The sequence below is a fragment of the Electrophorus electricus genome, chromosome 20 (genome assembly GCF_041902795.1).
Source record: "Electrophorus electricus isolate QZ-2024a chromosome 20, ASM4190279v1, whole genome shotgun sequence".
NCBI lineage: Eukaryota > Metazoa > Chordata > Actinopteri > Gymnotiformes > Gymnotidae > Electrophorus > Electrophorus electricus.
In genome coordinates this window covers 8,502,501-8,525,479 of record NC_137516.1, presented here as the reverse complement: position 1 = coordinate 8,525,479, position 22,979 = coordinate 8,502,501, and the positions used below count along the sequence as shown (strand labels likewise).

The window sequence follows — 22,979 nt, the reverse complement described above, 5'->3', positions numbered from 1 at the left end:
AAAGACAAAGCTCTAGTAGAATATTTAACCAAACTAATAATAAGGAGACACCGAGTTTAAGAAGCCACTTAAAACAGCTATTCTAGTCTTTAGAAAATAGGAATTATGTTTCCCATTTTGATGCTGATGAGTTTATTTCTTTGGATAATTACAATAACTTAGCTCTAAACACATTTAATCTGAAACCTCATCATAGTACTATTACTGTTGATTGGTGCTAAGGAAAACTGTCCCTACCATTAATCATGTTACTGTAACTATATGGACTGTGGATCAACCTCTCTGTAGAACATTATTTAGACCTCTGATATATACTGGGAAGTCGGAGGAGTGTCTTTTAAACATACCTGGTAGCACCATTACACACAGATATATTTTGTAGATCAGTTAGAGAAAGGAAGTCACAGTTAAAGTAGTGTAGCTGTAGGATGCAAGCCAAAAGGAAGGCAGCGGGAAGTAAGATCTGTGCAAACAACTCCACTGTGTCAAACTGTTCCAAGCCCAGGTCCCGTAACCTGATGCCAACATAAAAATATAATATGAAAAACGCATCAAAAGAATACTCCAGCTTTTTGCAACCCAATCATATCATATCTGTAGCATGGACAATTATTTCAACACATTTCCCTGTACTTAGAAAATAACTAAAACCCACTGACTTGAAATACACTTAAGGACAGCTTAAGATCAGTTGTTTAGGGCAGTCAATAAATATTTGTGTATTGCTAATTTTGGCAAAACACTTTCATGAATTCTTCAGTCAAAAATCATTGTAAAGTATAATTCTTACAGATATGGGATCACTTTTCCAGAGAAAAGATTGTATGGTAATGTGTGAGGTGAAGTCCCATCTACTGTAAAGACACACATGAATGCCACAAAACCTTTGGCAAACTGATAGAGTTCACCAAATGCTTTTAGGCTACCACAACTGAAAGTCCAGTCAACAAGCTTTCTTTTGTTTCCCATATCATACAGATGCAACAGATAATGTTGAGTATGCTGGAATATACTTTTAAATGTCATTAAACACACTCCATTTAAAAAAAATTAAATGCTCTTAAAATAAGTTACACAGGTATAAGATTATTTATTTTCATCCTCCATGAAGTTTGCTCCATGAAGTACTAGCCACTTCCTGAGCATCTTTATTTGCATTCATATACAGAATACGCAGTAACAGAGAGGATGTTTGAATGATTGCTATGGTGAGATTATGCTTGCTCCACTTACCTTTCTTCTGATATGCCTATGATCTGACGAAACAGGCCAGAGACAGTCTTAAACTGGTACATGTAAATCAGGATCAAGACCAGCATAGAGTAACCAACCACCACAGCCCAGAAGTACTTCAAAACACCACGCCATACTTCATACTGCACCTAAACAGGGGAAAGTTGCATTTTAGTGCATTTGCACCATGCTGAGCTGCGACCAGAGATGGAATTCCACTGATCTTCTTCAGGGAGCTCACAAAAAGGATGTTTATATATATATATATATATATATATGTGTGTGTGTGTGTGTGTGTGTGTGTGTGTATGAGGAAAGAGAATGATCCTTGTGAGCATTTCCAGAACAGCCTGAAAAAATATAAGAGATATATAAGTGATATTTTAATTTCCTTTCATCACATGACACACTTGGGAACATAGGGTTAACAAAGATTTTTTTTATATTGCAGTATGAGCTTAATATACAGTGGCTTCAGAAAGTCTTCAGATCCCTTAAATTGATGCACACTTTAAACTTGATGTGAAGCTTAGCCCTTCAGACATTACATAAAGTAAATACTTAAGTAAATACTTAATATTTCACTGCGAGTTATACTGTGTATGACTATGTATGTGATGAATAAACCGAACTTGAACTTCAAACTAAGTACTCACTAACAAGAGTGAAGAACCAGCTATAGTTAAATCAATTCCCAACACCAAATCCCTGTAAAGTATCTGATCTTCTGCATGTTTACTGGGTAAAACCATAAATTAGGCTAGCCAAACAGTAGATGCCTGATAAGGTAGGCTGTTTCAGCATTAAGGAACTTTATAAGGTTGGTTATGTTTATTCTTATAACATACGCTGAGTTATGCAATAGAACTTCCTCTTTTCAAAAACCTCTTGCAATTGTTGGAGTTGAATGGGCTTTTACAATCAGCCCGATTATACTGTAGTGAGGGCCAGGATTAAGCAGGGGAAGAGGTGGAAGTACAACACAGAGGAGTCATCAGCTCACCTGGTATAGAAAAATGCAGAAGAGGAAAAGACAGATGTAAAGAATTTTGTAGACGACTACTTTCCCGGAGAAACTGATGATGAAAAACATGAAGCAGCAGCAGAAGATCCAGTACTTCACCAGAGTGCCTTTAATAAAGGCCCCTAATATAGACACCATCCTAGATGAATCCCCCTCATTAGCTAAACAGATATGTACACACACACACACACACACACACACACACACACACACACACACACACACACACACACACACACATAAACATTTCTGACATAATTTTAAATGGGAAGTTTGTGCAGAAATCTAATTTGACAGCCTCATGTGGTAGTCCATGCTTAATTGGTTGACTGAGCATGTTTAAAACTGAGCATATACATCTGAGTTTAGATTAATAATTAAATATCCAGGATGTGTGCTCCCCACCCTAGCCTACGTCATTCGGCGATGGCTTTGCACATAGCTTTTGTTTTTGTTTCTCTTGTGTTACACGTGCCTTTGTTTGTTTGTTTTTTTGTGCCACACCTCCCTCAGTTGGTGCATGTTACCTCATTTACCACACCACCTGGGGGTGTTTTGTCATTATGTTATTCCTTATATAAGCCTGTTCCATTTGAAATACGGTTTGTTGGTGATTGTGTGATACGTTGGCTCCTTTTGTTGTAGTTAGATCACTTTTATGTACGGTTTCGTTATTGTTACTTTCATTTAACATTTCAGACTAAACTTAAGTATTAAATTTAGCAGTGAACAGTGTCACAGTTTCATATACTCGCAGTCTGCTAGGCTACTCAAGCAGAGCTGAATATAATGGCACAAGCAAGGGAAATCAAAATTAATCCACCGTGCATGTATGAATCTACTGTTGGGGTTTTTGTAAATAATCCAGAATTTCCTGCACCAGATAAATTCACGTTTTGTTTTCTATCAGGATAAAAACAAAACTATGGGCTTAGATACAAACAGCCAGCTCTGTGAATAGTCAAAAAAAGGACTTCACTGCAAAAATAACTTGATTACCTAAGCTTTGCTTAACATTAGAATATTTACTTTAGAATGGTATTCATAGGACACGTTTTGTATATGTACACAGAAGAGTAAGATTAACCTAAGCCTAAAAAAGTCATACTTTTCAGTTTGACCTCATGAAGGCTCTCTTCTTTCTTCTGTTGTTCTTCTTGTTTCTCAATCAACTGCTGTCGTAACAACATCCAGAAACTGAATGCATAAATCATCTATAAATACAGAATTGCAGAAACTATTGTTATTGCTTGGATGAAATATGTTATATCTATTAATAAATAATAAAAATTAGTTTAAAAACATGGCAAAAAGTTGGAACATTTTCTAGTAGATTTTTCTCTGTAAATTTTCCTGTAAAGGAGCAATAAGTCATGTTTTTCCAATGACTCATTTTCACATTATGAAAGCCATTAAACTGACACATAGTAGTCTGGATGTTTCAGAGATTCTGTAAATGTGGCCACCTCCATGTGGAGGATATGCTCTATGGAGCATAAGCTTGAGGTCTACAAACCTATTTGATTCTTCATCTTAATTGAGCAGCACTTTATAGAATTTAAAAAAATAATAATAATCACTTTTATTAATATTTTTCATTACCTTATGGTGCAACAATGACTGACTGCTCCTTTAACAAACCAACAAAGATATATTTAGATATCACCATAGGGATTTTAGTTTGAGCTTGGGAAACCTCTTTATGTGAATTTTAAATTAATTTGAATTGCAGTAGAATTTAGTGTTGAAATAATAAGCAGGTGTAAGTGGGTTTTAGAAAAATAAAATAATTATAATGCGGAGTTCACAGAATTTTCAGTTCTTACAGATTAGATGCACATGCAGGACATTGCATTTGTCAAACACAAGACAGAAATTCAGGTCCCATTATTTTTGGATCACAGTTAACATGTGGTTTATTCAGTTTCTTTCAGTTTTTAATTCCACAGCAGGTATATTTCCTGTGTTGAATGTGTTGGCTAGTGTCACAAACACTGCTAAACTGGCAAATCATTGAATTTTAAAAATAATCTAGGCTGAATATGATTCAGAGACTTATCCCACAGTGAATAGCTATAGCATGCAAAAAGTAATAAAGAATTTCACTAAAGCAACTGTACTGGGAGCTGTATTTATTAAAGATTTTATATGGTTTGTGTTTTGCTTATAACATATCTTGTGTTCATTATTTGTCATTATTTGTGATAACTTCATTAGTTAGCTGTCCCCTTACCTTTGCGCCAAGGTGAAAACAGGGTGTTTCATAACCACTGAGATCGAAGTCAACAAGAACTGTCTTAGGAACAGTGGGGAAAAGCTCATCATGACGGAGATGTAGAGCACTGATAAAACCCATTACCAGCAGCAGGGTGCCATATACAGCAAGAAACGGCGCACTGAGCATGGTGTACTTCCGTCGCCCCCTTGACATCCAAATCACGCAGGACCACATCAGCAATGCAAATGTAAACCAAGAATTATAAGTGATGCTCCAAACCTGCACACATACAGAAACATAAAGAATATTGGCCTTGATTAGACAAGCACAGGAAAGAGCAAATTTGAAAAGGAATACATTAAATAATTAATAAATTAATCCCAATAAAACTCACAACATATAAAATAATCTAGAAGAAAGTTTTATTTGATCATTTATTTATTTCAAAAATCTAAATTTGATTGAAGCAAATGTAAAATGAAAATGTAAATTTAACTTTTGTATTAATAACCACAGGAAGGATATAAAGAAGTCTGATCATTAGTTGAAAGTTGAGAAACTCCCTTTAACCGATTTATTTAACAGTACCGATGGAATACAGTAGCTATCAAGTAGCACTTGAAAACCTTCTGGGATAAATTATAAGCATTGTTTATTATAAGCACTGTTTGCTATTGCTTTTCACAACGCAATTACATGAGAGCTGAAGAGAAAGAGTATAAGGACCAGTACTGTAGAATCCATGTGTATCTGATCACAACAGCGTTTTAATGAAGTATTCTCAAGAAACTCTGACATTAGAATTATTTATCATAACCTGTAATGTCAGAACTAATAACAGCTTGTGAGCTATTAAATTGAAGGAGTCACTTAGAAATTTCTTTTCAGCTAATGACCTTTGGTTTATACAAGTAAAAAATGGAAAAATGTTAAATTGGAGAAGCAGAAACAGCTGAATCATTAAACCAAATAAATAAGAAATAGATGTTGTCTCTCTTTATAAGAAATAGAGATCTTCTCCAAAGCACTCCAAAATGCAAAAATACTTTCTGAATCTACTGTGTGTACTGTATATATAAATTCATATTAATAGAATTGTACATTTCTAGAGTTTACATTTATTTTATTGATTGATTTATTAATTTATCTTGATTTACCTTTTGTCATTGCAAAATGACACAGAGTCTCTCTCTCTCTGTCTAAATCTCTCTCTCACACACACACACACACACACACACACACACACACACACACACACACACACACTCTTATCACATAGACAACCACAAGAGCAGGGAGGCTTACCATCATGGTGATGAGAGCGCTAACATAGCTGTGTCTCATAATTGTCTGACCAAGCAGAGTGACAGAGCTGGGTTGAGAAGAGACTAAGGGTTCAACATCATCTAGCGTATCCTCTGTCTCACAGTTCTCTTCTCCACAGTTCACTTCCACAAAATCTGGACATAACCACAAAGAAAAGCACATTCAACACATTCCCAGTACACGTTATGTTTTTCCTTGAGCATCATGTCTAGGCCAAGTTTTAAACAAATCTTTCAGAAGGGCTTACCAAAAGAGGAGTCATCAGGGGTATACACAGGCAGAGTAAGGCAGTTTGGGTAGCCAACGTCCGAGAGCAGGGAGTTCAACTCAATGGACTCACAGTCCTGCCAAGTGCCATTTATTGGCTTAACAACAACCTGGAAGATAACAAGAAGTATTTACAATCACTGTAAGACAGAAGACAACAGAAGCACAGATTATTCCTATATTGCAATAATGCATAAAGGAAGCAGGAAACTATGCTAGATTAAACTTATATTATTAATATTTAAAATGTGTTTTAATTATTAAAAGGGCGGTCATCTTAAATCTGTAAACAATAAATGAAGGTAGCTAACTGACATTTTGTCATGTAGTTCCTGTTGCTTTTGCCAGTGTGTAGCTTCCATTCATAAACATCCTGGTGCAATACAGCTCTTTTTCAAAGTTTTTAACATTACAAAAAATAGCAATAACAGAAAACAGAAAGCAGTCAAAGCAAGGATCTTCCAGAATATGATATATGCAACTTAAATTTTATGTAAACACAACAACACAGACTAATGTTGTAAACACCTAGATTAGAAATACAAAATTAGCAGTTTGAAAGAGTGCAGTTTTCCATTCTCTAAAACTCATTATGACACTGTACAGCATATTTATATTTTCAATCTTTCTTTAGGTTGTCAATAAGATGTAGCTACTGAATCATTTTTTTCTGTATATATAATTTCTTTATATAAGGGAGGCAAACAAATAAAATAAAATGTTTATTGTTGTATGTATCATACAGGATATATAATCCATGTCACCTCAGTCTTTCCAGGTGAGAAAAAGTTACGATCTACGATCTTGGAGAAACCAGGCAGAATATTTGAGTCTCTTGCAGGACTCTGCATCTCTTCTCGGGTGTCCTTGCACAGAATGAATATATTCAGATCACATCATTGCAGTTAAAACACTGACAGTTCAGCGGCAGCAAACATTGACCACAGACCTATCATGACATTATCTCACACCAAGCTATTTTTTCATTCAAATTTGAATAAAACAAGCTCTCTAGCTGCCAGGTCCAAGATCACAGAAGAACATTTAAGTACACAGGGCAAATATAATGTCAGTTAGTGACTAACAAAGTATTTACAACTGCCCTGTGCCAACTGCACAGCAACGCAGCATTGCCTTGTGCACCACTATGCCTTTGTTCCAATGCTTGGAGCGGACAGGACAATGTGTATGTGTATGGAATCTTTCATTCTGAAATACTCATCATGATTCATCATACAGCTTCTCTAGCTTGGTTTGTCTAAAGATCAAACAACTCCCTGCACCACAGGATCTAATGATAACCTCTGAGGACCTGTGATCAGCATTTAGACATATGAACCCATATGTCTGTCTACGAGTGAGTGATGACTATGTTGTCATGCTGTCTATTAATATACAGTCTGTAGTTACACCTCAGTTAGGTCTGCATGCTTTAACTGGCCACTATTCTTTTGTTGGTTCCTTGAATTAATACAAATGACATACCTCCTCAGTTGTAGGAATCCTTTTTTGTAGAAGAGCCACCAATGTATAATAGAGAACCAGGAGTATCAGAGGGTTTATTATCATAGGCCAGGTCACATGTGTCTGCAGACCCAGATTATATGGCTCAGATGTGTTTGTGTGGATGTATGCAGTTATACCAAATAGTCTGAGAAAGAAAGGAAGAAATAAATAATTCAACATTTTTAGACAATTTTACACCGTTTAAGACAATTTAACAATAGAGTGCAGAAGAAAAAGGGCTTGCACATTTTTACTGTTGTACCCCTTTCATACCTTAACACTGTTTTAAATAGAAATTATAGGTTCAGACCTTTTAACACTGCATAGACTCTGTGGGTCTACCTGGCATAAATGTCCTGAGGAGGCACAAGTAGCTGGAACAGAGGCAGCTGATATAGGTAGAGCACGAGGATGTGTCCGGCACTGAATATGGTCATCATTAGACCCAAAGTGTTGAAACGCAGCATATCAATAGAGTAATCCAATATCCAACACCACACGAGGCTCAAGAATGTCCCTAAATACAACGCTGATGTCAAGGATGGCAGAGTTATACCTGTAAAACACACACATTAACAAGTGTTAAGGGGCAGGACACAAGTGCAAAGCTCGAGTCTGTGTGCTTATCAAAGGCCAATGTGTGTATGCATCAGATTATGCAGCACATAAGTCTGGAGTCTCAGATCACTATTGTGTGTTTTTACATTAATCAACACAAATAGAACTAAGCATTCGCTTGTTAGCTAAGTATTCACTTCATCAGCTGCCAATGATTTTGTTATTTTTTATAAACTGCAATAACAAATTGCAAGATGCAGAGCAGCTGATTAATGTTATTGTTTATTCCTGACTGGAATACTGTAATGCATTATTCACTTAATAACCAAAAGCCACAACTGACAGACTGCAACTTATTCAGAATATTGCAGCCAGAGTATGTAACGTACAAAAAAAGAGAACATACAACACATAGTTTGCTTCATTGTACTGGTTGCCTTTAAAATGGGTATTAAAATTATTTTACTGGTTTTTAAATGTTGTTATGGATTACCACCTACATACATTTTGGAAAGCCTGATGGAATATATTCCAAATCGTGCTTTGAGATCATCAAGTGCTTTATTAATAAAACATGAAAAGACTGGTACTCCTAAAATTTGGTATGCCTTAGAAATTCATAATTGGCAGACACCTTCATTTATTCGTTTTCAAATGCATTTGAAAACATTTACATTTTTTAAACCTTATTTTATTTATTTTATTTGGTTTTATTGTCACTCTAAGCAAAGCGGTGCTACGGGAGTCACAGTTCCAGCAGAGTGCCTCTAGATCCCTGTGGCAGGGACTACGGACGATCACGGAGTACAGGAGCCCACCCCCCAGACTGATGAGTGCTGATGAGTCTCTGGCGAAGGAGCTAAATACATTCTTCTCTTGCTTCGAGGCTGCATCTAGCAGCGCTAATGCTAACAGCACTAGCGCTAACAATGCAAATGGTGCTATCAGTGCAGTCAACAGCGCATGCGCAGAGCCCACCAGAGGACAGCGCCCTCTCATCATCACGGAGAATGATGTGAGGAGTGTTTAAAAGAGTGAATACCAGGAAGGTGGCGGGATGAGACGGCATCTGCGGGAGAGTCCTCAAAGCCTGCGCAGACCACCTAGCTCCGGCATTCACTGACATCTTTAACCTCTCCCTGACACATGGTATCGTCCCATCCTGCTTCAAAGGGTCCACCATCGTCCCTGTCCCAAAGAAACCTCGGCAACCCTATCTCAACGACTACCACCCTGTTGCCCTCACATTGGTAGTGATGAAGTGCTTTGAAAAGCTGGTCAGAGACTTCATCACCTCTTCACTGCCAGCCTCCATGGACCCACTGCAGTTTGCATACCGCCTCAACCACTCCACTGATGACGCAATTGCACATCTGATCCACACCACACTGACCCACCTGGACAAAGGGAGGGGTAGTTATGTTAAAATGCTGTTTGCCGACTACAGTTCAGCATTTAACATTATCATCCCCTCCAGACTTACTACCAAGTTGGAGGATCTAGGACTGCATCCATCCCTGTGTGACTGGATCTCCAACTTCCTAAGAGGCAGATCACAATCAGTATGGGTGGGCAATCGTGTCTCATCCACCCTTATCCTCAGCACTGGAGCTCTCCAGGGTTGTGTCCTAAGCCCCCTGCTCTACTCACTGTACACCTACAACTGCGTAGCCACTTCCAGCTCTACCACCATTGTCAAGTTTGCTGACGATACCATCGTCATGGGCCGGATCTCGGACAACAATGAGAGGGCCTATCTGGAGGAGATTAAACACCGGAGAACTGGTGTCAGGAAAATAATCTACTCCTAAATGTCAGCAAGACAAAGGAGCTGATTGTGGACTGCAGCCAGAAGCAGGAGCGGCACTCCCAACCTGTCAGGATCAACAGAACCAATAGTAGACAGTTTCAGGTACCTTGGAGTTCACATCTCACAGGACCTGTCCTGGTCCCGCCACACCAACTCCCTGGCAAAGAAGGCTCGTCAGCGTCTTTACCACCTCAGATGCCTAAGAGACTTCAAACTGCCCTCCAAGGTGCTGCGGAACTTCTACACCTGCACTATCAAGAGCATCCTCAAGGGGAACATCACAGTCATATTTGGGAACTGCACCAAGCAGGACAGACAAGCTCTCCAGAGGATGGTGCATTCAGCAGAGCACATCACTCATACGGAACTTCCTGACCTGCAGACCATCTACTACAACCGATGCCAGACCAAGGCCAGGAGGATTGTGAAGGACCCCACCCATCCCAACAATAGGCTCTTTTCTCTGTTGAGGTAAGAGAAGCACTTTTGTTCCCTCAAGACCAAGACAGAGAGACTGAAGAGGAGCTTCTTCCTGCAGGCCATATGGGCCCTGAATCAGGGCAACAGATGGAATTGATGGAACTACGTATGATGTCCACAATAACATCATTAAAACATCATTTTTTTTTTTAAAACCCTGTAAATTGTAAATTGCAAAAACTGGAAATTGTACATTGTATATATGCATAGTATACAGCCCCTCTTCATTCATCTTAACATATTTATTTATTCATTAAACCACATTCCATTTCCCTGTATCTCTCCTCAGCCATGGACAGAGCAGTTACAAAAAGCATTTCACTGCCAATTATACTATGCATGACTAAGTACGTGACAAATAAACTTTGAACTTTGAACTATATTAATTTTTATTCCTTTTTTCTGTTTTCTTTTTATTACATATGTTTCTGTTGTTTATTGTTTTACATACATGGATGAATGTTTTATTTTCTTATATGTAAATACCTGCCAGACCCAGAAGTATGGTCACCACGACTTTTCCAGTTGTGCTGATAACAGTGGAGAGGAGCAGGTGTAGACCAGCTGCCAAGACTGTTAGCTTCTGCACACACTGAGAAGGACCCACAGGTGGCGCTGTGCTCCTCTCAGAGCTGTCTGAGGATGACCCCTCGCTCTCCTCCTCATATTCTGAGTCACAAGCTTCACCATCCTGAAGGACCAAATAACACTGGCAATATGAGAAGCTGAGTGAAAAAAATCCCTAAATGCCATTTTAAAACAAAACCATTCCATTTATATCTAGGAAATCTTAAGATTTTTTATTTTAAAGTTAACCTTAGAGGTAATGTACACCATAAACCATTGGAAACTTTGATTATCAGAATATGGCATTTAAAGTCCTAAAAATGTATGAAAAATTTTGGCCAGGAAATGTTTTTTTAAATACGACAGGCTATTAATTTCAAGTAGACATATGGTTTAATTGTCAGAGCACACATGGTTTAATTGTCAGAGCACACATTTACCACCTGAAAAACCTGGGTTTGAGAGCAGGTTTGGTGTATAAGCTATATTCTATGTATGCACTTGTTATTTAATTAATAAAAATGACCACGTATGATGCATTACCTCAATGTCAGAGGGCTCAAAGCACTGCTCACTGGTACGAACAGGTGGTTGCAGTAGTTTGTTATTCAAACGCAGGATAAATAATGTTGACAGGAACAGACCAAAGTCTGGCACCAGGAGACGAAATATGTTCCAAGCATCTACATCACTAAACCTATGGGTGTTAGAAATAAAGCACTGCAGAACTGAGATTGTGATTAATGATGATGACAACTTTTCATGCCTTCCCTACATAGAATATAATCTAGCAGTCCTAGGGCTACACTAAAAATTAAGCTACCATGACATATTTATAATATTCAAAATGAGACCTAAAACCAAAAATTCTAATAGAATTACACAATTATAATTATAACTGTAATATAATACACCTAAACACAACATATTTGATTTAGCTATTCATGATATACAGAACATAATTCTGAACTATACAGAACTATAATTACTCAAAAAAGAATCAAGGAAACAGTAAGGCATCCAATAAGATAATCTGTTATTAGTGGACTGTTCTATCCTCTAAAACAGCTGTTAATTCAAAGCAACATCCATGGTAGGGGAAATGAGTATAATTTGTGTAACACTGATCCTGGTTCTTTTGTAAATTCCAAACCTTGAATAACACTGTTAAGCATGACAAAGACAAAACAAAGACAAAACATTGTCTTTTCACATCATCAGACATGACCTTTGAATGAGATTTCTTTCCAAACAATATTCAGTCATTGTGTTGGAGTAAAACTTGTGTAGTGTATCCGGGCCTTTAGTTTAAGGTAAAAACTGAAAGTCTAAATTGAAGATTGCCTTGATAACTAAATCAAGCTAAATGGAAGGAAAGAACTTGAAAGCAAATTTTGTAGACATGGTTTGGTTTACATTTGAGGGTGAATTGGGTATACCATGTCAAATTACAATTTGTCTGTAAATTCTACTATTTGTGGTAGAGAATTATTTTTGTACCTCACAATACCAAGATGATATAGAATATTCTCCCATGGACCACTCACTAAAAGAAAAGCAGAAAGAAAATTTAATGTGTTAAAATATTGTTAATAAGTTAATTCAGCAATATTAATGAAGTTTGCTGCCATTTTGTGAAACCTGTCATTATTATTTGACTGTATGTGGAAGATGGTGATTAATAGGGTAAGGCATAATACACAGTGAGAAGTGTGCCAGTACACTTCTATAGAGTAAAGAGCCCCAAACTCTTGAATGGTAGGTGCACTACTGGTACACTGTTTTTAACCCATACCTGTTGTGTCCAATCATTTATGATCATGTACAACACAACTCTGTCAATGAAATGTTTGAACCTTCAAAAGCTCAGATAAGCAGCAAAGCCACAGTATATCTACATGTCTTTGTGTGTTTTATAGTTGTTCACATCATGTATTGATCAACAGTAGGCTTTAGTAACACATTTGATTTTCTTCTTGGTTCATGTGTGTTAGGAGGTAAAATACAGCAAAAATGGGAACTGTCTATCAATCCCAGAGGATTGTTGTGTAACACTGGCTGGCACTGTGGACAGTGTTTAAGGCCAACAAGAAACAGATGAAACAGAAGATGGGCAGGTTTCTCAGTGTTACGGTCCTCTGTGGGGGTTACGCTATTATAAATGTTGTTATTATAAGTGTTGTGATTATAAATGATGGGAACAACAAGCATGAAAAAGTAATGGTTGAAAATCAGTAAATTTGTTTTGTCCTGACTGATGCAGATTTTTAAATGAGGTTTACTGGACCTAAGATTCAGCATCTCTTGAATGAGTGCTCTGATGGCTTCTTTAAAATTTCCATGTAAAGCAATTAAGATCAATACAATATGCCACTATGCTATTTTGCAAGAAAATGGCTATTGAATTAAGTCACAATTGTTTACTGCTTATCTAGTGTATAAGGAAGGCTCACAAACATTTATCATGTTTATACACTTGTAGAACTTAATTAGTGATTAGACATGTCTGGCTTGTTATGTACATAATATGGTTATGTCATGATGCAAAATGATTCTGCTGCTTTTATCTTCAGCTGCCCAAAGATGAAAATTTGAGACACAAAGAGAACATGATCTCACTTTCTTTAGGAACATATGCAAAGGTGACCTGTATCCCACATTGTAAAGCCAGAAACATTACACCTGTGGAGCAAACAGTCAGAATGAACTTTCCTGTTGTACCTGGAGAAAACACACACACACACACACACACACACACACACACACACACACACACACACACACACACATACACACACACACACACACACACACACACACAGTATCATGTATTTAGTAGACACTGCATATACCACCACATAAAAAGGACAAAACAAAAGAGAACACAATTCCCCATTTCCCTTATGCTTTTGCTTCATGTAAAGAATCCTGAGCATGTTCAATGAAATCCCCTGTGGGTCACTAAATCAGGTTTTAATTAGTTTACGAGTCTCTGTCTCTCTGTGCAGAGAGCTTAATGGCCCATGATTATGTGACCTGAGCCAAAAATGCAGCCATGCTACTAGACTCATGGACTTTATGCTTACAGTTCCAGGATGTGGTCAAGCCTATACTGTCATATCCAACTAGTGTGAGCTGCAGAAAGTAGCTTCTAACCCTGAATCAGCACTTCAGTAAATATAAAACTTCACTCTTCTGAAATATGGGCCTTAATAGGGCATAGTTCATAGTTCCAGAAAAATTTACTAGACAATGTTTGTTGAAAATATTGAATGGTAATACTGGCTTTTAATTCGGTCAGTTATGTTTAGCTTTCAACAGTGGATTTTCAATTCTATTCAGTTTTATTTGTATAGTGTATATTTGTATAGTTTATTTGTATTTACTGCAGAAAGTTTGACAAAGCAGCTTTCCAGACAATGGTTTTGATGCCTATTTTATAATGGTTTTTAGATCTGTGTGCCCACTTGCAGAAACAAAATATATTTACTGCAAATTCGATATTTTGTTTGTTTGTTTATTCTGTGGACTACTTACATTTCTTTAGAATAATTACAGTTGTAAGTCATTAAAACACATTTTTAAATATTGCCAGATATTGTATTACAGTACAAATATGATCACAAAACTTAGTTGGACTAAAAAGACTTTGCTATAAGTGTAACAGTCCCTCCTTTAAAGTGTAATGATCCCCGATCTCATAAAGCATATCTATTAAATATTGCTATTAATTTTACAATGTTTATCGAATCTTTCTGAGGCCCAAAATGACTTTCTGGGGCCCATAATAATTTCATTAGGATTATAAGTTAATGTTAATAAATGTATAATTGCCTTTTGTAATGAACTTTCTGCATAAGAAAACATCTGATACCTAATTTTTACAACTTGTGTTCCTCAGCCCAGTAAAAACACATTCCTACAGCCTCTCTTTTGATGAGCATAACTCCACTTAGATCTTTAATAATTCTTTGTTAATATATTGTAAATCTGAAATGATCTTGAGATGAAACATTATTTCAAGTTAAAAAATCAAAATAATGCAAAATGTAAATGTATGCAGATTATTTACATTTTGTTTTCAGTCAAAATACATTCACATATTCACTGTAAAATCTCTGTTTGCTATATCCTGCTTAAATACTACACATTGTAGGTTAATATTTATAGTCTATAGCCCAAATGACCCTGTTATTTTTGGGATTCTTAATGGAGTGATAGTTACAAATATAGAAACAGTTCAGTATTACTGTACCTTTTAACTTCAAACCAGTGCAACATCCACTACTCATGCCACAATCACATCAGTGTCACTACAGTGTTTGAGATGTTCAGTGTTCTAAACATTGACTTGGGTAGGTTTGACACATTTCTTTCTCTTTGCCAACACAATGTCACAACTGCAAACTCTTAACTTACATGAACTAATGAAATGTTACAAATGCTTGTGTTTAGAGCTATTGTCAAACAGCACATTCATAAAATGTCTTATGAATTCATTTGTATAGAATTCAGCTTTCATCTCTTTCAAATTAAATTATTGTTATGAATTTTTAGTAAGATCACACTGTCTTTGCTATGTATTTTAGTGAATTGCCTTGTTACAAGGCAAATAACCAATCAGTGACTCTGGAGAAATGTTCTAATGCAAACATGATCTTTCTGTATATACTTAATGTCACCATTAAAGACTGCTGAACCATGTCCAGATATAGCTATGCATCTCTAAATTATGACAATACTTCCACTGTACTTTAGATAATTTAATTGTTTTCCTTTTTCAATCCTTCAGTTTGCCTTCACCTTGATATAAGTTTATGTTTGTTTTTTCTGTCCATAACATTTAGTTTAAGAGCCCTTGTACACTTGCACATCCCTAATTGTATTTGTAATAACCATTTATTATTCAATCTTAAACTGAATGTCTTCCATATTAAACACTTCCCAAAATTCTACTGGGCTTAATTGGGCACTGATTGCATTTATTTTTGTATAGTCATCTGAACACAAAATAGAGAGAAAAGTATCCCAAGTGTATGTGCAGTGGAGCACTGTTGCTACTGTGAAAAGTGTTTTGCTTTTGTTTGTTTAGCAGAAAACCAATACTATTCATATAAAGCATTAGCTGAAACAGCAAATGTTTTTCCGATAACCGGATTTTCACTAAAAGCTTTAAAACATTTCTCCACTAAAACCCTGGTCAATGCATCTCAATTATAATGATGTTTAATCAGCCAAAGATTGCATGCATGCATTCGTGTGGTTTTTGTGTGTGTGTGTGTGTGTGTGTGTGTGTGTGTGTGTGTGTGTGTGTGTATAAATGACACAGAGAGAGAAGAGCTGGGAAAGGAAAACTGGATAGATAGTAATAGAGGATATAAGAGAATATATTACAAATGTGAACATTGTTCACAGTCTTTCTGTCTTTTACCAGAATTCTCTTTGTGTCTTTTACCAGAAGTGAGAATATCAGAAAATATTAGAGTGGATGGTGAAATGTTTGTGTGTGCGTTCGTGTGTGTGTGTGTGTGTGTGTGTATGTGTGTGCGTGTGTGTGTGTGTGTGTGTGTGGGTGGGTGGGTGTGGGTGCGTGTATGCGTGTGCATGTGTATCTGCATCTGCACACTTTCCATAATAACAGGAAGTATGAGTATTCTGACACTGGCAATTTTTTGATGGCTTCCAGGAGGAAAATATGTTTTTACACAATATGGATCATTTACTTAAAACATTCTTTGTGTTACTGGGGTAAAGGGTTATGATTAACTGTAAGCATATTAAGCTCTTGCACCAAAGAGTTGAAAAGCCCCTTACAAATAGAAATATGAAAGAGAAGGAAATATTTAAAAGAGTGAAAATAGAGATTGGCATGTGGATACATAGTGCACTGAGAAAATAGCTTTGAATGATTAAAGCTGATCTCACCATCCTGGGTACGCTGACACCACAACTCTTAATTCTCATCTATAATTACACTGTAATGCAATATTGATGAGACCACAATGGACTTGCCTCTTTACAAAGTACATAATAGCAGAGCGCACTTCTTTAATTTAATGGCAAGTATTGACTAGTAGAGAGCATTGCTTACTGATTACCCCAGTGAATACAAAAATCTGAACCACCTTAATTAGAATCTTTGCAGTTTTGAGCTCAATATAACTATGCAAGATAAAAAAAAATATATACATATTAAGAACAAGCATATATCAAATGTATCTACTTGTAGCACTGCCATCAGCAACTTAAGATCTTTTAACTGATATCCAGTATATTTACAGTAAATGTACATGGATTCTGGTGCAAATGTAATGTAGCTGTACTAGGACTGAATAAACTAGAATAAATATAGTACATGGATTTATTTAACCCAGATGATATGATCTTATAGTTGCATTTCAGATCTAAAGAAATCTTTCAGATTTAAAGAAAGTACACCGTTCAAATGTCATCATTACTATAATCATAACTTTACTGATACCTTTGAAAGGACCATCTATCCAAAGCAAAACATGTTGAGTATGTGTGATGCTTTGGACAATACATTGTCTTCTTTGTCATTTTACATGTGATATTTTTAAACTGGACCGACGAACACATGATCACTCACCCTTCATGGTGGCCAGAGTTGGACAGGGTAGTAGGGGTAAGGTCAGCAGAAACAGGAGGTACACCACAGAGAGCCCATTATATCGAAATGCTATTGCTGTGGAAACACATTGTGCAGGTTAAAAACTTCACCACAAGTGAAATGTGACCTTACAGTGTGATTTATGTAAGTACATCTGTTTTGATGCCAAATTGCAGTCTTCTTCAGCATCCTCATTTGCTCTTTAAGCACTATACTAAAACCAATACTTTTATATAAAAACCTTTTGTTTTTAACACATCAGCATTCCAGAAGAGGATGGGAACACCTTGGCTTTCCAACACTTCTGGTAAAATGATCTTAAAATGACACTCCATAAGGTCTTTAAAGGTCATTCTCCTAAATGCAAAATAAAACAATTAAGTGACATAGATCTATAGTGACTATATCAAAAAATAGACTTTCACTTTTTTTCACTTCTACTCAAGCTAATAAATCTAGGCTTGTTTATTTACAATCCATCTAAATTACAATCCTGAAATTTGTCAGGTATTCAACAGTATAATTACAAAATACTTTCAGTTAATTAGATAATTTAATGTTAAGTAAAAATGTTTCGTCCATAAAAGTGCTCTATTTTTATCTGTTATTGTGGGTTTTGCCCAACAAACAAACAAGGAACACTAAAAGCCATAAAAGCCCCATGAAGCATCTGACCTCTGAAGATTTGTAGGAGATATGTAGGAGAATGTAATTTATATGTAGGAGAATGTAGGAGAATGTAATTTATATTTTGAATATATTTCTAAATATATAGTACCCAAGAGAATAAAATTAACAAAGGACATGCATTAAGTGTAAAACTATATATGAACATTAGTAATAGATTCTACAGTAGCTAACTCTATACTGTAATTTGCTCACTACTTATAACACTACCAGTCAATATCATTGCCATTGCCAGCCTCTTTTTTTCTCCTAAAGATTCTTAAAAAATAAAAAATTAATTAAAGAGTAGAATCTGGTATGTGACCTACCTGCTAGTAAAATAAGAGGTAGTAGTAAGTTATAGATCATCCCTACTACAATATCGCCTGTCATGTTTAGCCCAAGGACCACAAAATTGCTGATTTCTTAGAGTCTAGAGCTGTAGGAAAAACTCCTCAGATACAACAAATCCTTATAAGATCAAATGTCCTCAGGAGAGCATTATGCACACACAACTCTGATTAAAAAATAAAATAATGTTAGAATCCAAAACTAAACGCACTGGTTTCTGTACAGTTCTTCATGCTGCTCTCATTTTTATAGGAGGAAGCGAATATAATATTCATGGAGGCTGGGCCGTTATCCAGTGACGCCTGGAGCTCTAATAGCAGCAGAGAGCTCTTGTGCAAATGTGCAGACAATGTTTCACCTCAGAGAGCAACAAACGTCCAGGTACTATATATGGATTAAAGTGGGGAACCGTTGTCTAACATAATTAAAAGAATTAAGAAACCAGAGTATTGAAGGAATGTATCAGCTCACGGATTTATGAAGATTTAATGTCATTACAAAGCTGAACAGCATGACTACACTATAAACAATGAAATCTTGTTTGAATTGAAATTGTTTCTTGAATTTATTTTAAAAGTCTTTTAAACTTGTTTAATGGAGGAAAAGCATTTAAATGGTCTAAAAGCTAAAGCTTTAAATTTTAACTGTAACTGTTTCAATAACTTTACTTCTCCAGCTAATTTTAGTTTCGTGTAGCTTCTTTATTTGTATTTCACCCAACAAACCTCCATGCAGTTCCTTTGGTTTGTGTGAATGTCAACCTTTTATGCACCAGCTGAATGCTAGTATTAAAAGGAAAGTGACCCTCTTATTCCCCCCCCCCCCCAAAAAAAAAATCCCAAAAACAGAAGAGCTGGAATCCACAAAAATGATTTACTTATTTATGTAATGCTAACTTTGGCAATAGTAGAATTGTACCAATTTTAAAGTACTGTAGTTTTGGCTACATTTGGCCATTTGAGGTGATTTGGCTTTAGCTGTTTACTGAGTGAACTCTGCAGTTCTCACTGTATAATATGCCAGTAGCTTCGCCAAGTCATTTCTTAAGGCATGTAAACAATAAATGTTTTTAGTGACTTAAAGCAAAAGCAAATGCATTCATTACATTATTGGTTTGCCATCAGGTGTTGACCAGAGAATGATGGGTTCCACTTCTGAGCCTTAGTTCCTCTCAAGGTTTCTTCCAAGGTTTTTCTTTTCACCACTGTTGGCTTGACCTTCTCATTAGGGGCCTGGACCTGGATTCTCTGTATATATGAGTTCTTCACAGCTACTTTGTCCCAACATATGTTCTAAAAAGCATTATACAAATACATGTGAGTTGTGTTGCGCCAGGTTTTTTAATAGACATTTTATCCTTTTTTAGTGTTCTGTGAAACATTACTAATGCTTACAGGACATAATGCCTAATCGCTCTAATTTTGCAGCTCCTTTTGAACTGCATGTAGTAGATATTAAATGTCGTAACACATGAAATCAGAAATCTGAATAGTTTGAAAAATGTAAGATACTAAGGGATTCTTTCTACATGATTCTTGCAATTTATATTTGATAATACTGTTCTCATCTCTTTTCTTTAATACACATTAATTGAGGGCCTTAAACTAATATGGCAGTCACTGCACATTCACTACAAACTCACTGCACATTCACTGTGCTTCCCTATTCTGCATAAATACATGTTAGAATGCTTGTATGCATAAAACTAGTCTCTTTTTATGGAAAAATGAAAATATGTAAACTGGTGTCATAAAAAATAAATATATATGATTACTCCAATGTAAATACTGCAATATCTAACACAAAAATATTTAAAGAGTGAAGAAAAATGTTTGCCACTCTTTTCAGCCAACTTACCACAAATCTTTAAGGGAAATAGAGGTTAAGTGCTTAGCAAAGTCCACTAGCCACTAGAGTACATTTGTAAAGCTCTGCAGTCCATAAAATTCGATTCCCTGTGCTGAGCCTTTACTTGTTCCCTGCTTTGCGTTTTGGTTTTACTTCATGTTATCTTGTACTGGTTAATGACTGGGCTATGGCCCCATCTGGTGGCCACAAAGCATCCATGCACCTCAAAATGGAAATAGCTGGTACAAAAAATAAACTAAACATTACAAAACTACCCAGAATAAATCGCAGGATTTATGTAATTACTTTTTTTTACTATGAGAATAAAAACTTAACAATATGATACTCTCATCTAAAACATTTCCCACAGTAACTGAGGGTTCATATCAACTTTATACTTGACCCAGTTTTCAAGCATGGCCCTGCTTGCTGAAGCTAGATAATCATAAAACTGAAATTAACTTTTGCTTTGGAAAAGGAGGAGTATATCACCCCTACAACTGCTGCCTCCAAATACTGGGTCTCATGTCTTGTCAAAGACAGCAGGACACACTATATAAACTCCTGTCCACATAAGCAACTGTCGCCCTGAACTCTCATGGCACAAAACTACAGCTGTGGATAGGACAAAAGCACAATACAGTGCTCTCCAATCTCAACATGAGTCCACTTCCGACGTGGGCTGTACTAGGCTATTCACACTGCCATGGCTCCTGAGCTATCTGCAACACAATGGAATGCTTTGTTGGCTGCCACAGCACAGCTATCTGCGTATCCTAGCATGAAAAGGCTTTGATAAGTATCAGACATTATCCTCACACAATAACGCATACTTTGCAGAAAATATACAACTGTTTACCATGCTTCTCACAATAATACACAGCATGTTCTTCCTGGCACTAGGATTATCTCTTATGCATAGCTGTAGTCCTACATAGGAAATGTTTCTATGAATTATATCTAAATTAATTGTTGACTGCTTTAGTTACTGTGTGCACAAATTCAAATTCAATCATCTGGCCTCAGCTGTCACCACTTGATAATGAGTGCTTAGCTTGATCTTGAACTAGTTATGCATAAGGTAAGTTGCAGCTTGGTGCTGTTCCTTTCTCTGTCCATTGTGTTGTATTTTGTGATAGTGTACATATGTTGTCTACCTATCTTTAACATAAAGATAATGATAGAAGCAATTCATTAATAAAACATATGGCCAAACAAACAAATAAAAATGCATTGTGATAGGAAATTTGTCAGAAGCAACTAAAATTGTTATACATAATTTTGTATTTGATGAAGACAGTTATGTCAGAGATTGTTTACTCACGTATTCCAAAAGAAAAGAAAATGTAAATTGGGTCAACGAGTTTTTCTTGTGAAAATTGTTAATTAACTTACAAAACAGAGTGATTCAGCCCTGTAATGCTGACCTTAAAGGTGCATTAGCAAATATTCAAGAAACACCACCTCTAGCGGTTAAGTATGTGAACACAACAACACTGGGACATTTTTTTAATCCACTCTTCTTTGGATCCGCCTTCCAATCGCGGCAATGAACTTAAAGCACGTCTCTAAAATCTAGGTGTCTAGCGCAGTTCAGTTAGATTCCTAGTATTACCAAAGTTTTCTGTCATGACTTCACATGCATTATGAGGTAATCTGTTTATTAATAATACTTCGTTATTTAATAAGTTGTTAGAAATGTGACCCACGTGTTTGTATGCTTTCCCCGGCAAATAATTAATTTATTCTCTTTGGCAATTGATGATATTACGTTTTTCTCTCTCTTTTTTAGAGAGACTTCTTATCTAATCATGCTAATAAAAGGACTCTTCAAATTATTCTTGGTGGCGTTTGGCCAGTAATAGGGGGTTGAGGAGTGCCTCATAAAGTTACTGAAAGGAGGTCAGTGTAAACACAAAACAAGATTCCGTCCCATGACCCATTGCTAAAATAATATTTATGTTATGTACTACATATTTCACAGTTTATTTGAATTAGTAAGGAAAGGGGGAAATCGACTAATGCACATTTAATGAAGAAATACTGTTGACTTTAATAACACCTACGAAAGAGAACTGTCCACTGGGATTAGTCCACTGCGTTCATAATTCATGCCGGTCACCGTCGAAGAGGGCGCCTCCTCTGCAGAATTTCAGAACGCTGACGTCCTCGGCAATCATGTGATCCTGTCCGTTCCCAGGGTTCAGTGAGAGCTGTTTGCCCCACCCCACCTCTTCAGTGCTGGATGTCTCACTGCCCTGGTCCTGGAGAAGGAGAAAGTATCGTAAAAATAAAGACTTTTGCCGACATAACACATCAGCGGCTTGCCAAAGGAGTTTCGTGTAGGAGTGGAGGAATGTGAGAAACGGCGTTCTCTTCACAGACTTCATGCACGTGCGTGAACCCGCCAGTCGAATCCTTAAAGCATACCAAGCTAGCTAAGACTGTCAGTGGACGAGCTAGTCGCTGCAAGACGTGGGGAAAAGCCGAAGGA

General features: G+C 36.5%; 2 protein-coding genes across 2 annotated transcripts in view; one reads left to right on the top strand and one right to left on the bottom strand.

Annotated features, from left to right (window-relative positions):
• Positions 1-22,979, bottom strand: part of si:dkey-11f4.7 (piezo-type mechanosensitive ion channel component 2) — a 51,889-nt gene that overhangs the window by 27,987 nt on the left and 923 nt on the right. Inside the window, 13 exon segments of the mRNA XM_081703840.1 lie at positions 348-515; positions 1,234-1,382; positions 2,237-2,418; positions 3,345-3,471; positions 4,491-4,754; positions 5,781-5,935; positions 6,049-6,178; positions 6,833-6,934; positions 7,554-7,719; positions 7,917-8,130; positions 10,909-11,113; positions 11,533-11,686; positions 22,601-22,749. Coding sequence (XP_081559966.1) covers positions 348-515; positions 1,234-1,382; positions 2,237-2,418; positions 3,345-3,471; positions 4,491-4,754; positions 5,781-5,935; positions 6,049-6,178; positions 6,833-6,934; positions 7,554-7,719; positions 7,917-8,130; positions 10,909-11,113; positions 11,533-11,686; positions 22,601-22,749 — 2,165 coding nt within the window.
• LOC113578881 (guanine nucleotide-binding protein G(s) subunit alpha) overlaps positions 22,694-22,979 on the top strand; it is a 49,601-nt gene continuing 49,315 nt past the window's right edge. Inside the window, exon 1 of the mRNA XM_035536059.2 lies at positions 22,694-22,979. This exon is cut by the window's right edge and continues 1,076 nt beyond it. The gene's annotated coding sequence lies outside the window, so the exon portion shown is untranslated.